The 15,055-nt window shown below is 40.4% G+C and overlaps 1 protein-coding gene across 1 annotated transcript in view; it reads right to left on the bottom strand.

Moving 5' to 3' along the window:
• Positions 1-14,800, bottom strand: part of tjp2a (tight junction protein 2a (zona occludens 2)) — a 37,145-nt gene extending 22,345 nt beyond the window's left edge. Inside the window, exons 1-2 of the mRNA XM_080046993.1 lie at positions 14,624-14,800; positions 6,267-6,399 (exon numbers count right to left, since the gene is read on the bottom strand). Of these exons, the coding sequence (XP_079903119.1) occupies positions 6,267-6,269 (3 nt within the window). The 5' untranslated portion in view covers positions 6,270-6,399; positions 14,624-14,800. The remainder of the gene's footprint in view (positions 1-6,266; positions 6,400-14,623) is intronic.
• Positions 14,801-15,055: the final 255 nt, after the last annotated feature.

A 15,055-nucleotide genomic window follows, 5' to 3' on the forward strand; every position in this document is an offset into this window, starting at 1 on the left:
GGCTTTTTAACTGTTTCGGGCCGAAACCGAAAATGACTTATTTTGCCATTTTCGGCCGAACTTTTTCGGTGGCCAAATATTCGGTGCATCCCTACTACTTAGGCTACCTCAATAAGTTTCATATGATCCTTGTCAAATTAATGCGCTGATACCTCTTCTCGTAGGCTACTTGAAGGCAATACAGTCACAGCGCGTGTTGACACCGCAGGGGGAGGGGCTGATTGACTCGGGGAGATTGAAGCCTCGATCCCTCAAGCGGCGCTTTGATAATATGATTGAAGGAAATATTGTTTCTTGAGATCACAGCGCGAATCACACGTTAAAGATTTTTATGCGGAAATGCTATTGCTTCCAAGTGAAACTCGCGCATTGCAAATGAAATGTATACATGTATATTTTTTAAATAGTAAAATATAGGCTACATATAGGCCTAGGCCTATCAAAAAAAAAAAAATGAAAGTGTGGCGGGGCAAAATGAAAGTGTGGCGGCCCGCCACGGAATGATACATTAGTGGGAAACACTGGGTCACGATACGATATATCACGATATATTGCGTATCTTGATATATCACGATATATTGCGATATTCCATAAACAAGTTGCCTTGTCAAACATAACAGCACAATATATTGATAATTGCACAGACAAATGAAGTCAATACTATTTCATTCACAACTTCCTTTACTATTTTCTTCCTTTTTTTTGGTTTTGGCATATGATCAAACACTGCTGCAGCTGCCATAACATCAAAATAACAAATCCAATTCACTCTTGTACTAACTGTACAGGACACACTGAAAATGAAAACACATCAGTGTGCTTTTGTGGCACAGTGAATCTTAAGTGTTCTTATAAACAAAACTGATTTAACTTCAATAGTCAGTATTAGGGGTGTGAACGTTTACAAAAATGCCTAACCGTGTACACGACGAATTTTTTTTCGTGTACACGGTTAACCGTTACGTCATTGTCCTCGTGCCCCCGCCGTCTTGTAGGCGCGCGCGCGCACACACACACACACACACACACGCGTTCGTTCGCCTGTAAACACACAATTGACATGAACTACGCTCGTTTACACACCTCTTATAATAGGTCCATGGTACACACACACACACACACGTTCGCCGTCATAATCGCGCTTCATTAATTTCCTGATTAATATAGCCTATCGCTTTCTACATGTCCACGTTAAATGCATGTTGAACAGGTGTTATAAAGTTCGGGCTACTTACGAGCGTAGTTCACGTCAACCGGGTAACTTTAATCTTTAGGTTATCTTTCATCACTCTTCCATGGCTGTGAGTCGAGTCCCAGCACGGCGACTCCCCGTGCGTGTGCGCCGATACACACACTCACTCACACACACTCGCCGAGGGACAGACAGATTCTCGGCAGACTAGCTTTTATCCTCCCCAATTAGTTTATTAGTGATGTAAAATCAATAAACGCGTGTCTCCAGAACATATTTAAAAACTTTGAAATTTTAAGAAGAAAAAAAAAAAAAAACGGTTTTCGTTTATTGATTTTTCCTAAACGGTTATGATTTACTAAACGGTTACACGTGTACACGTGTACACGTGCACACCCCTAGTCAGTATCCTATAGACTCAGGCCTGACAGCAGACATGGGTTTGAATCTGACCCGTGGTTGTTCTCTGCATTTCATTCCCTCTCTGCCCCATTTCATATCTGTATCTCTGCACTGTCAATAAAGCATTGAAAAGCAAAAGCAAAAAAAACAAACAAAAAAAAATATCGATTTTTGGTTATAAAAATCGATACTGATATCGCGAAATTAAGTATCGCGATATATCGATATTTTGACACAGCCCTAATAAAAATGCCCAAAAAACATCTTAAAAAAATATAAAAATAAACCGTTACTATACTGTGTGTGCATTTTTTATATAAAAATGGGCAAAGGTTGTAATCCAGGTTAGTTTAGCTCAATCACTGGTAGTCAAGGGGAGCTAAGCTAACCTGGATAGGTGACCTTTGACCATTTCTATATCAAGATGCACACACAGTTACAGGAACGGTTTCTGTCGCCTTTCTTGAGCCGGAGAGTGAAGCAAAACATTTAAAATGTTAATGTGTGTGAAGGAATCTGATATCAAGGATATAGGATGAATGCTCAAACTGCTTGCCATAGTGGACAGAGGATACCTTTACATGACAGAATAGAGCAGAGAGGATGTTTGTGCTGGGACTGCCATTTGAAATGCCCACCTGGGATCATCGTTAACTGTTCTCATCAAACCAAGTGTTTCAGGAATATTCTTGAACCAATACAAATACAGAAACACTAAGAAGAGAAGAAGTGATTATTCTTTTTGTTTGTCTGCCATCTTTTTTCACCAGAGAGGACAACATGCCTACAGCAGAAGACAACATCAGAATGTGGGAACAGAGGAAACATTATTATTAACTCATGAAAGTCAGACAAATGATTTATATCGAGCCAATGAAAAGTGCCTGGAGCAAGGCCAGTTTTAATCTGACTGTCTTCTTGTCCTATGTGATATGATTGTGATGGCAGGGCACGCTGGATAAGCCTCAGCCTCCTGAGTGTTGGGCCATTACATAAGAACACATCTCCACTAATGAGGAGGAGGGAGGTTGGAATACTGGGTCATCCTTGCAGAACGGGATTTAGAAAAAACATATTGAGAGAAGGAGCCGACTCTTTCCAAATGCAGAAACAGAGGGTCTATGTGGATTTTTGATCCAAACTCAGAAAACCTGCACTGAAATAAAATGTGGGTGACATTCAGATTTGAACATTATATACACAGGTGTTTGGTTATTTTGGTTATCCAGAGTTGAGAGAGAAATCTGGGCAGCTTGTCCACAATAAATATGTACTTCATCACATTCATTGTATCTTCTGCTTTCCATTCCATGCATGTGTAGGATGTTGGAGAGTGATAGTAGCTCAGTGGAGCAGTAAATAAGACTATAAAATGACCACCAATAGTTCAAAAAGCCACAATATTAAGTCAATTGTAACATCAAGCCGATATGAAGTCACATATGAAAGCCATACTACTGTTCACTTGCTAGAAAGCTGTTTGGCGGCAGGGGGATTGTGTAAACAAGTCCTGTATGTTTTCTAAACTCAAAACTACTGTGCTGTCTGCAGCTGATAACAAAAAGTTGAGCAAGTCTGCCCCCTACTGGGGACACGGCTGCGTTACAACGTGAGGGACAAGAAAGAGCAACTCACTAGAACACCAACAACTTAAAACATGTATCCTTTTTAATACCTCGAACCTATGCTTTGGACGGTGTGCACTGCAGCCTTACATTTGCTTCAGGTCGCACCAATCGCTCCTTATTTAAAAACATATCAAGCAAAAATGTTGTTTTAAACCACCAAAGGACTATTAAAATCGATTGAGCGGACTATAAATAAGACCAGGCGGACAAGTAGATACACCACTAATAGTTACAGCCCTAAAACAATGTATAAAAACAAGATGAATTCAAGTGTTCGTAGCCTAGACTGAACGTTAGTGTAACTTTGTTAGCTGACAGCTATCACAGCAGGTGCAGCAGGATGCAACAGGGACTCGTGGAAACTCCTAAATAACTAAGTCTGCTCTAAAACGAACATACCAAAAACTAACAGTAATATGCCTTTATCTGTCAACTTTAAGATTGATTAAAACTTTATATAACGCTTTGGAAGTACTTACGGTGAAATACTGGGTTGCGTATCTGCTCAGAGAGAGCAGCCCCCCTCCATTAACGGGCATCACGCACTTTGAACTGTCCGGTGTAAAGATTAAGACAAAACTAGAACTTGTAAGATGTTTCCGGACTGGTATAGTCCAGTTTGGAAGAAAAACAGAGATTTAGTGTGCAAGTTACGCCGACTTTACTTTTGAATGCAGCGCTGGCACCATAAACGCATAGATTAGACATTTGGGGGATATTTTGCGCCGACTCCTAGCTTGGTTCAGATGTACCAAATGAAAGCGGGGGTGGACACGCGGGGTAAAAATCAAAGTAACGGTGATAGAGAAGACAAAAGTAGAACAACGTGTTGTAACCGCAACTTTGTTTAACTTTTACAACTATTGATTTGGTTAGCAACGATAAGCAACCGGTGGGAACATTGTATGTAAATGTATGGAGGGGCACGTGCACCTGTAATAGCGCCGAGATGGAATCGTCCAAAATTCCCATTGATTTTTAGGGAGCCTGCTGAGAAGCTCCCAGACAGCACAACAACACACACGGCATAGCCTGCTAGTACTCAATATATAACACAGTCTATGAGGCAGACACGCAATTTAAAAATACATAGGAACACATACTCATATATTTTGCATAATAAATTAATGCAGCAAAAATGATAGATAATCGTTTTGTATGATTTTTTGTATTTTAAGTCCCTGCAATAGCAGCAATGGTTTTATGTGGTATATTGCTTAACAAGAGGAAAATGCACAAAAGTATGTAGACAATCCACAACCAATACTGATTATAGACCATGTCATTCCAATACCACAGTGGGCATTCATTTGCTGCTAGAACAGCCTCCACTCTTCTGCTTTCAGGCTTTCCCAACAGGTTTTGGATGCTGGCTGCAGAGACTTGCTCCATTCAGACACAAAAGCATGAATGAGATCCATCACTGATGTTGGCTAATAGGGTCTCACTCACAGTCGGTGTTCCAGCTCATCCCAAAGGTGTTGGATGGGTTTGAGAGGTCAGAATTCTGTGGCATGTTCTTCCCCAATTAATTGAGGAAAGCATGTATTTATTGACCTCTCTTTATACAGGGGTGTCATGTTAAACAAACCTACTAAGTTAAGGGCATTTTGGTGTCTTAATAAATCACTGCTTGCGTATGTTTGTGCACCCAGATTTAGCCAGAGAGTTATGTGAACAATGTAAGGCACTATTACATGAGCAGCTGAGGTAAAGGACTTGAAAAAAGACGACCTGTGTGCAGTTGTCCCACAATAACAATTGTTGTGTGTGCGTGTAATGCTATCCATTTAGTCTATTCAAGCCTGCCCCTTATCTGTTTTATCAGCACAAGATAAATCAAATATAGGAGCTAAACCAGCTGACCCAGAAAATCCCTAATACCTTTTAATATTGAAACATTTCATTTCAATATCCAGTGTTTTAACAAATGCTAAAAGCTTTTCTGCTTGCAAAGAGGACAACAGTGTATCCATTATGTTTAACTTCAGAGCAGTCATACGTTAGGAATGTAGTAATGCCAACAACATTTCAGAGGGGTCAATCAAGTGAAATAACCCCATTTCAACAACGATATGAGAACTATGCCCTTAAAATAGGCCATGCTAATGTGGAACAGCTTTACTGGCCTGAATAGTTTATGTGACCAAGTCATTAGAACAATGAAGCTTTCGGGACGTGACATGTCTCTCTGGTTAATCATCGTCCTGGATACAGGAGGGGTCACTCACGTGTAGTATTCAAATAAGGGAAGAGGAAGGAAGACCGGGAAACACTGACTCACTACAACTCCCATCTCCAAACCATCAATTCAGCAGGAGAGAACCAGCTTTTTTAGCAGCACAAAACATTTTTGAATAAAGTTTAAAAAATAAAAATAGAAAAAAAATCAAATAATTTGATTATGAAATAATTTCATGGGGAGAAAAATGCTTGATATTTTCTTAAAGGTGCTACAAGGAACTTTTAAAATATTTTGTAAACAGTCTAATTTTTCCTGTAATGAGAATAAATGACATGTAACAGCAGACGATAATATCAGTTCAAAGAACGCTTTTCTTAATGCCTTTGTCTTGAGTACGCTCACCTAGGAACAACAGCTGGCGTAGTAAAAACACTACCACTTTTGTCCAAAGGGGGTGCAAGAATTAACACAAACTGAAAGTTCCTCTGAGCACCTTTAACAGAAAACCACAAAATCATTAAAGGAGGAAAATAACCAAAGCAAAATGGACCTGTGAGGATTTCAAATAAAAATCAGCTACATACTTTACATAGCATACAGTCTGTCAGTAAAACTATATAAATAAATAGCTAATTAAAGGTCACATATTATGCTAATTTTCAGATTCAAAATTGTAATCTGGATTTCTATTAGAACCTGTTTTCATGGTGTAGTGTTTCCCAAAAATATTTCTCAGTGCCATTACTGATTCTCCTCTTTTCTGCCTCTGTCTGAAACGTACAGCATAGACACCAAACCAGGCTCCATGTCAATCTGAAAATCACAGCATCAACATTACACACCATGCAAACCAACGTACCATGGTAATAGCTGAGCAGCTGCGTGAGGAGAGGCGGCGGAGATACAAGTACTGGGCTTCTCTGGACCAGCGGAACTTGCAGCTGGATTTGAGCAGGTCAGTGGTGCTGGACTGGTCCGAGCCAGGCTGTTCCCTATGCACACACAGAAAAAGTTTTTCTTACACATAGAAATATATTGTAATAATAAAACTTATAACATGTGGATGTTATAAGTTTCATTTTTAGATTGCAGATAGTTATGAAGTTGTTAAATGGGCAGATTTTAGACATGAAGGTTAGTTTACTAGGGGGCACACGTGGTGCAAGACAACCATTTATTTTAAACCAATGTCACTACAACAACTAAAGGCATGATTGCTGATGCAGATCAGATGAGAAAATGCAGAGCTTTAACATGGTGAAAAAAGAGCCACATGTTCCTCAGAACTAAGCCACCAGTGTATGGCTCGGAATAAAGCTAGAGGAGACCAGGGTCACAGTGATACTATAATCTGTCTCACTTCAAGAGCAGCATCTCTGACCTGTTAGGGAACATGCACCAACATGTGTTGTCCTTCACTGAGCTGAAAAAATTGTTTTTTTACAAGTCATCTCGGCAGTGAGTCAGAAATGACGTTTCTAATGCATTCAGATGGTGATTTGATACCAACATACTACCTTGCAGAGTTGCAAAAAGTGGATTGCCTCTGCATGTCAAGACCTGTTGTATTACACAATGAGCACAGGCTTGTAGTGAACCTCTTAGGGAATGGGCTGGGTTAGCTTCTGAAAGTTGAAGTCAAATAAGTACAACTCAATTCACTCCAAGACGTCAAAGAAAGATTTAGACCTGGTGCTGGGCAAGGCCACATTCACTTGTTATGGGGCATAGATACAAGTCACAAGACTCCCTACTGAAGGTCCTCTGTGCATCATCCGCACTTCCATAAAGATACACAGAGGGACAAATAGACATAATACAAAAGGATACAATTAATCCAAACATCAAGAGGTAGTTATCCTGACTTTCAGGCCCTAACAGTGGGTCAAGCTTCAAGAAAGGAATCCTACATGCTTAAACTCGATACAACTTTGGTTACACCCTCGCTGCCTGGAGAAGAACCACTTCTTTTAAAGTCCACTCCCCCATTTTTGAAAACGCAGGCACTGTCATAAATTCAAAGTCTCAAGCCTGATCTGCGATAACCCTTGGCAACAAAACTCATACATTGTATTGGCACTAGGATTGAAACAACCCCTATCTAGACTGTTCCATCAGATGTACTAACAAATATTCAGCCACATGGAGCTATAATGGATTATATTTGAGCTACTTTACACGCTCACCAAACTAATACAACATGCGTGCTGTTTTACTGATAACATTTAATAATTCAATAACGTTTAATGCCTTTCAATGGAATGAGATCATGATGACATGAAGATGTTGGGTGCATGTCGTGACACGTGATGTCTTTTTTACAGGTGTGGTTGACATTAATGGAATATTATGCAATGTGGTGCACAGCAGCCTGATAGTTTAAATATGTAGTTTTAGTTTATATTAGGTTTAAGTCTATTGTCTGTGCAAAAAGTACACTACTACAATGCAAGGCAGTTTAGCAACAAATTAGAGAGTGGCCTGAATAACAAAGTGCACAAGGATATATGAAGATGAATAGATTAACAGAATGTAAAATAAACCAATGGAGTAGTGTCATATGGATTGATCTTAGACAAAATGAACCCAATATACAATATGTACTGCACAGCTCTGCTATTAACACTATGGACAGAGCCAATTAGTATACAGTAAAATATGTCTATGGTAAATACTATATACTTGTATTAACAACAAGTCACTGTTTGACAGTAAGATTCCCGTTTTACTTGACATTCAAATGAAACAAAATAAAAAAAGGAACAGAAGGCCAGATGCAGCATTAATTCCAATACAGAATCAAATAAAGCCTGTACAAAAATAGACAAGGGGGCAAAGATCGAGCATGTGGATGAGTGAGATGATGTACTGAGGGGAAATAGCTTACAGTATGCAGTTACACATGTTAGTTTCAAATATACAAGATGCCACTGTTAGTATCGGAACCTGTGCAAGACTTTTTTTTTTCTTTTTTTTTAAAGATATTTTTTGGGCATTTTTATGCTTTATTGATAGTGCAGAGAGACAGCGGTGAAATGGGGCAGAGAGGGGAGTGACATGCAGAGACCGACCGCGGGTGGGAATCGAACCCGGGTCTGCTGCTGGGCCCGGCCCGAGGGGGACGCCTTACCGACTGAGCTAAGGGCGCCACTAACTGTGCAAGACTTTAAAGTAAATTGTTACTGGTAGAACCTTGGTTTGTCTATTAATGTTTGTACTTTAATATGAATAAAATCACTTTTAGACAAACCAGGAGAAGACTAGTAAAGTAAAACAAACTGAACTTCGACATTTACTAAACAATCAATGCAATACTTTTTAGAACGTTCACCAACCACTTATATAGTGAAAAGTTCCATATATGATATTATAAATGTATCCATACATTAGTCTTTTGGTCCTAATGGTGATCATTTAAAAAATAAAACTACGTCATAAACATAAGCCAGGACCAATGCATTTCAGAGTATAAAATATAGTAACTAAAATGTGTATTTTGCTATTTGCATCACAAGGACCTTTAAATCAAATATGTTGTTTTATTTAGTCGGGCCAATACCAAAATAGGTTTTTTATTTGTGAAGGTTGAGAGGCTTTTAGTCAGGCTTGCTGCCTCTGCTACCCTGGGTTATCCAAAAATAACTGACACATTGTTTCACCTGTAAAGGCTGTGAGGAAAATTCCATTCACTTCTGTTGTATTTGAGAGTGATAACTCTCAGAGAATCAAAGCCTGGCCAAACAAAACCAAAGCTGTCTGCATGACCAGATACTATTACAAGCAGGAAGCTCTATGCGTTTCAGTGAAATGAGAAAAGTAACAGGCCACTTGTTGAGTTTTTCATTCTTCTAAAATCCATCTGTTGCTTCCCTCAACTAAAAAAAGGTATCCACATCAAAGAAACATCAGGATTTAGAAAACAGATGTGTCGGAAATAAACAGCTGCCACAGTTGATACAACAAGCAGTTCACTAGTACTATGCACAATCTCTCTAAGCTACGCATGCTACCAGGTAATGACACTCACCCCGGTGGTCTCCACAGCTTCCTGCCCGGTGGCATTAGCTCCCGTTTGTTCAGCGGTACAACCCCAATGGCTGCCTGCATGATCGTGATGAACTTCTTAAACTTCATCTTTTAATGCTCTTCCGACAGCGACAACAGAACACACACACACACACACACACACACACACACACAGACACTGCCTCTGCTACACTAAAATCACTAATCTTCTACGAAAGAGCAGGACCAGAAGCACGCTCTCTCATCTTATTCTGCATCATCAAGAATACAAAATGTGTCTTCTCTTGCCGCCTCAATGCATTGGTTTCTCAGAGAGTCACAGCTTCCTCAGCAGGCGATGTCTCCATGGCATGGCTACTACAAGCCCTCTAACCCACCGCAGACTCTGACAGATGTCCTTTTGGCTTTACGGAGGGAGCGAGTGAGGATAAAGAAAAACAAACAAGCCACGTTCCTGCCAGGCGCTGGGGCTGGCCGGGAGGGAATGGCAGCACGTCTCTCTTACATAATTCTGGATCTTCTCTGAACATTACACTAATGAAAACACACCATGGCTGCTGCTGCCGCTGGAATAATTGTGGTACTAAGCCCTGACAGATCATGCACGCTCCCTGCCCCCTTCCTCCTGTAATCCCCCCCCCCACATCCAGGCTTTAGTCTTCTCACCATTAACTTCACCCTCACATCCTCATCAAACACCCCCTATGGAGGTTTGTTAATGAAAAAAAACTACCACTAAACACTATCTAAGCTGTAATCAAACTGCATTTTTCAAGCTCCGAGCGTGCACAGGGACAGACGCGTGAGTATACTTAACACTTTCAAACCGATGTCCTGATTAGTGCACAATTGGTTTGAAATCTGCTCCCTCCAGCTGCCCTGGCATATCCCCGAAATGGATATGAGCCATACAATTGCTACAATTACTACAAATTTTTAATCATTAATTTGTTTTAATTGCTATAATTTATTGAACATTTACAGACATTTTAGAAGTTCTTGGAGGCACTACTTTGAAATAATACAGAATGTACTACACTTTCTGACCATTTTAGACCAAAAATAGCACTCTGTTGGAAAAGGGCAGCCATGTGGAATTCCCATGGGTTGAGGTTGAGACCCAGCTGAAGCCTGCTGGGCATCTTTGTTTCATCTCTCTAGTTCTTCATCCCTCTCTAGCTATCCAATAAAAAAAGATGGTATAAATGCCCTCAAAATAAACTAAATCTGTCAGGATGACTAACCTGCCTAAGCGTTGCCACAAAGCTGATGAAAGGACGGATGCCTTATTGGCAAGACAATTTTCAAGAAATAAGGTAATGTCAACACTTGCATGGGTTTTTTCGTAACCATATCTTTTAATTTGCGGTTTGGACTTGTCCACGTCGAACATTACAACCGGACACTAAAATCAAAGCAGTTTGAAAACTCAAGCCAGAGTGGAAAACTCAGTAGGCCTTTTCATGTAAAGTATTTGTGAGGACAGAGGTTCTGAGAAAGACAGGTCAAATCTGATCTCACTCCGTTTTGAACGCGCTCAATAGTTTTGTCATTACTTAACTTCCATGATGCAGCCCATACTCCCTCTCCCTGATAAGCAAACCACATGTTCAGCTCTCTCACACTCTCACGCCACGGCACAGATTAAATGTCTGTATCTTGTCTTCCCAGCTGACAGCAGGGCCGTCGTGACCCGAGAGGTTTGAAATAAATAAATAAATAATCTGTGCTGCCTCCTGATGAGCTGCCAGCCAATGCAAAAACTCCGGACAGGATTTAGAATCCAGCAGCTTGGAGGTCTGGATTACCCCCTCTGGATGCTCGTGCCATGAGAGCTGCTGCAGAGAAATCACTCTGCACTCCAAGGGGGGACGAATATACTGATAGCACAGCGGGGGAGGACACACACCTAATGTCTATCTTTAAAAACAGTGAGTAACAACAGCACAAAACAACAGAAGGAGAGAGGTTATTTAAAGGGATTGAATTCAAGAGACCCACGAGGCACGTTCCTTCTCCCTCTGGACATTTTCTTCTTCTGTTTACTACCACAATGCTAAGCTTGAAAAAAAAGAGCTAAAGTAAACGGCTGTCTGGTCGCAAACTGAAGCAGTGAAACAAACTAAATTTAGGGTACAATTAGTCATATTTTTTGGGAGATAAGAGCTGATATATGTGGCAACAAAAAACGTTTTTTTGACGGCCCCCTCTGCAACAGTACAAGGCTGACTTCAGCTGCATCGACGTCTTTCAAAAACAGCTTAAACTGAACTTATCGGCATCTCCATAAAAGGTACCAGACTTACTATGCATAAGTAACTCATACAACCCCATTTAGAAAAAATACTGAACTATGCCTTTAAGTTCACTCTGTGCCGTCTTTGCCCTGAAAGCCCCGAGGAGACCAAACCATCACACTGTGAAATTCACAGTGGCATGACTGTATCATAATTCAACACCCTACAGAAATATCACAGAACACTCATCCAAATGAGAATGTGTATGTCTATGATGAGATTTAGAAAAACCATATAGATGAACACACACACAAAAGGCCCACACAATCAACCTGGTTCACCCCTGGTACATGGTGAGTGAAGGTGTCATATGGAACAATGTCATTCAAAATTGCAAAAGCTAAAAAGGTGCATGAAGTCTCCACTTAAGAGTGCAGCAATGCTTCAATAATCAACAGAACAAATTAATCTAGGTGTCCGACTCCTTACATTACGGCACTGTTGCATTTTCAAATACAACAATATTAGAACCATTTTGTTAAAAGTGTGCTGTGATCTACAATGACCCAAACACTTCCCTGCTCATCTGCAACAGTTTCTATAATTTACAGAGCAACTATATTTGAATAGTGCATTTTATTTTGGTTGTTGCCTTCATCAGTATATATTATGTGTCATATCAACTTCAACAAAATAAATATGAACTGCATTAAACATACAGAGTGCTTTTACTGGTTGAAAAGGCTGAGATTTAAATAATGAAAGAGGTGAGAGTCTTTCTTCGGGCTAAATCCTTTGTCAGTACGCGTTTTTGCTATTTAATGAACACTTTCTATTTTTTCTTCTGTTCCCACAGGGTGAGAACATTTTGCTGTTTTTACATAAGCGGTTTGTGTTCTCTGCCCTTTTGTCACCGCCCTGCATTTTGGAGTAGCCTAGTACTGTAGTGCTGCATTAGTAAGGGTCTATATACAGTGCCCATATGCAATGCATGTGTGAGCCAGATGGAAGGACACATGCCACTCACACAGCTGTGATCAGAGTGTAACATAGGAAGATGTAGAGAGGAAAAGCTGTGCACGCGCCCTGCACAGGTATAATCTGGACCATGAGTGACCTGGAGAGGTCAACAAGAAAAAAAAGCAACATAACATAAGAGTTTTGAATGAAACAACAGCCTGGCCATTCTGCTGCAGGCTTTTTTCTATTCAAAATATGATAAAGAGAAACAATGGGAGTTGTTTGAGAGAGCAGATTAGTGTAGATGTTGAATCAAAGTGCACCACTACATACCACTGAGGAGGACATGTTCTAGTATATAATCAGTTTATATTCTAAAACAACACAGTGACATTTTTTGTTGTTGCCTAAACCTGATTCTAAATAAGTGGAGTCAGCCATTCTAGAGAATGCTTTTTGTCAAAATCACTTTAGTCAAAATCAGTGAATATCTCCTCGCGATCCGCTACCTGTAAAGTGGATGTACATGCTGAGGAAAAGGCTATGTAAAAGGGTATGTTGCTTGCTACGGTTGGCCACTTTGTTTGCATACCCGTTTACAGAGCCTAGGCAGTGTATAGATAGCGGATCATACGGAGCTATTCACTAATTTTGACAAGCGGTCTCCAGAATCGCTTACTCCACCATTAAGTACCAGTATCTGCCAAATTGCAGAACAAAAGTGCTTTACATTGCCTGGCTCTTGCCCATTCACTGGTCATTGACAGAGGAGCTGCTGTTCACAGAGATGGCCTGACCATTGGGGCAATTTGAGATTATATCCAAAAGACACTTAGACAGGAAGGATCGAACCAACAACCCTGCAATTAGTGGGCAACAAGCTCGATTTACAGAGCTGCAGCCTTCTTGGTTATATTCTGGTGGAGGCCCTGTTCAAGGAAGACATGTTTAGAGTAGAAAAACACAGGCATGAATAATGAAATGAAAGACGGCTGAATTCCATTTAGCTGCTTCAGTTTCAGGGTCCTGGTGTTGTGCATACTGTTTCACTGTGGCACTGTCATTTCTCTCTGGGACACCTGATTACAACTGAGCAATTGTTAAGGTTATAAGTCACACGTGTTTTTCCTGCTGTATGAAAAGTAAAAATGTCTGCTAGGAGATTCGCGGGTTTGAAACAATATTCACACAAACACATTTACAAATATATAAGTTGACAGGTTAATGAAAACTTTATTTGCCGGGATGGGGCTGCAGTAGCAGAATTTGTAATCGTCTTGGTAATTATGAAATAATTAGGATAGGGTAAAATACAGAAACCGAGTTCCTGAACTAGGCTATAGTACTACAACCTGCAAAGTGTAATGAACACCTGAAAACAATAGCAACAGTTTATAAGTTTAGCATTGCAGCTGGGTATAGTAAAGTGTACACTGCAACAATCAACTGCCAAACATGTAGCGAATAATTCAATGTGTAGCAAGGGAAAGCAAAGGTTAGTATGGTAAATGTGCAGTATTTAAATAACAGCTTAGTGCTCTCATAAAAGGAGTTTCACACATGAGAAGTTATTTTTCATGTCTCAAAGTAAGTTATGCTCTGGAAGTACATTAGTCTACCCAAAAAGGCTAACCCTGCTAGCAGACCACACATAAAACTGACACTACTCTGCAAATAATAGAACAATGGTGGCCTCTCATGTATTTACACTGGGGCTTGTGCAACACACAGACACACACACAGGCCTGAAAACACTGTAGGTCACTACATTAGGCGTCTGGCTAAAAACTGTAACAACCAGTTAGATAAAGTGAATATAATGGACCTTTTCCCTTAAAAGTAAAGTTAAAAAGTAGCCTATCCTTAAACGGCGAAATTAAGCCGATACGAGCTCGTGCAGGTATCGGCGTCATGCCCTTCTATGGCAGCGGGCGCTACTCAACACTGCAAACATGTCGACACCCAGGGCGAACATATTACACGGTCCACTTACCAGGTGAAACTCCTTCTGTTTCCTGTTTGAGTGACCACAGCAGACTAATCTCAAAAAATAGAAAGTGAATCTTGAGGATAGACAGGACGACGAGGATATCAACAGGACGACGTTCGGTCAGTAGCCTATTTTGATTTCGTCGCCTCCTGAAAAAAAGTGGTTTCCTGGTTCTCGCAGGTGTGTGGGCGTGCTTTAGGAACGGCAGGTGTGTGTTGCTGTCTGCATCCGGTGCTCTAGTTTCGCATGTGACTCCCTCTGGGTGCGGCAGGTGGTGTCAATCTCCTCTGAGTCATATTCATTTATCCCACTCTGACATAGTGACTCAGTTTTTGCAATAATAAAAAAGCGATTTTATATTGGACTGTTAAGAAATTGTGGGCTGTCATGAGCCTTATTATATTGACATATAGCTAACTAATACAGAAGCAAAAA

The sequence above is a fragment of the Ammodytes marinus genome (genome assembly GCF_949987685.1).
Source record: "Ammodytes marinus genome assembly, chromosome: 18".
Lineage (NCBI taxonomy): Eukaryota > Metazoa > Chordata > Actinopteri > Uranoscopiformes > Ammodytidae > Ammodytes > Ammodytes marinus.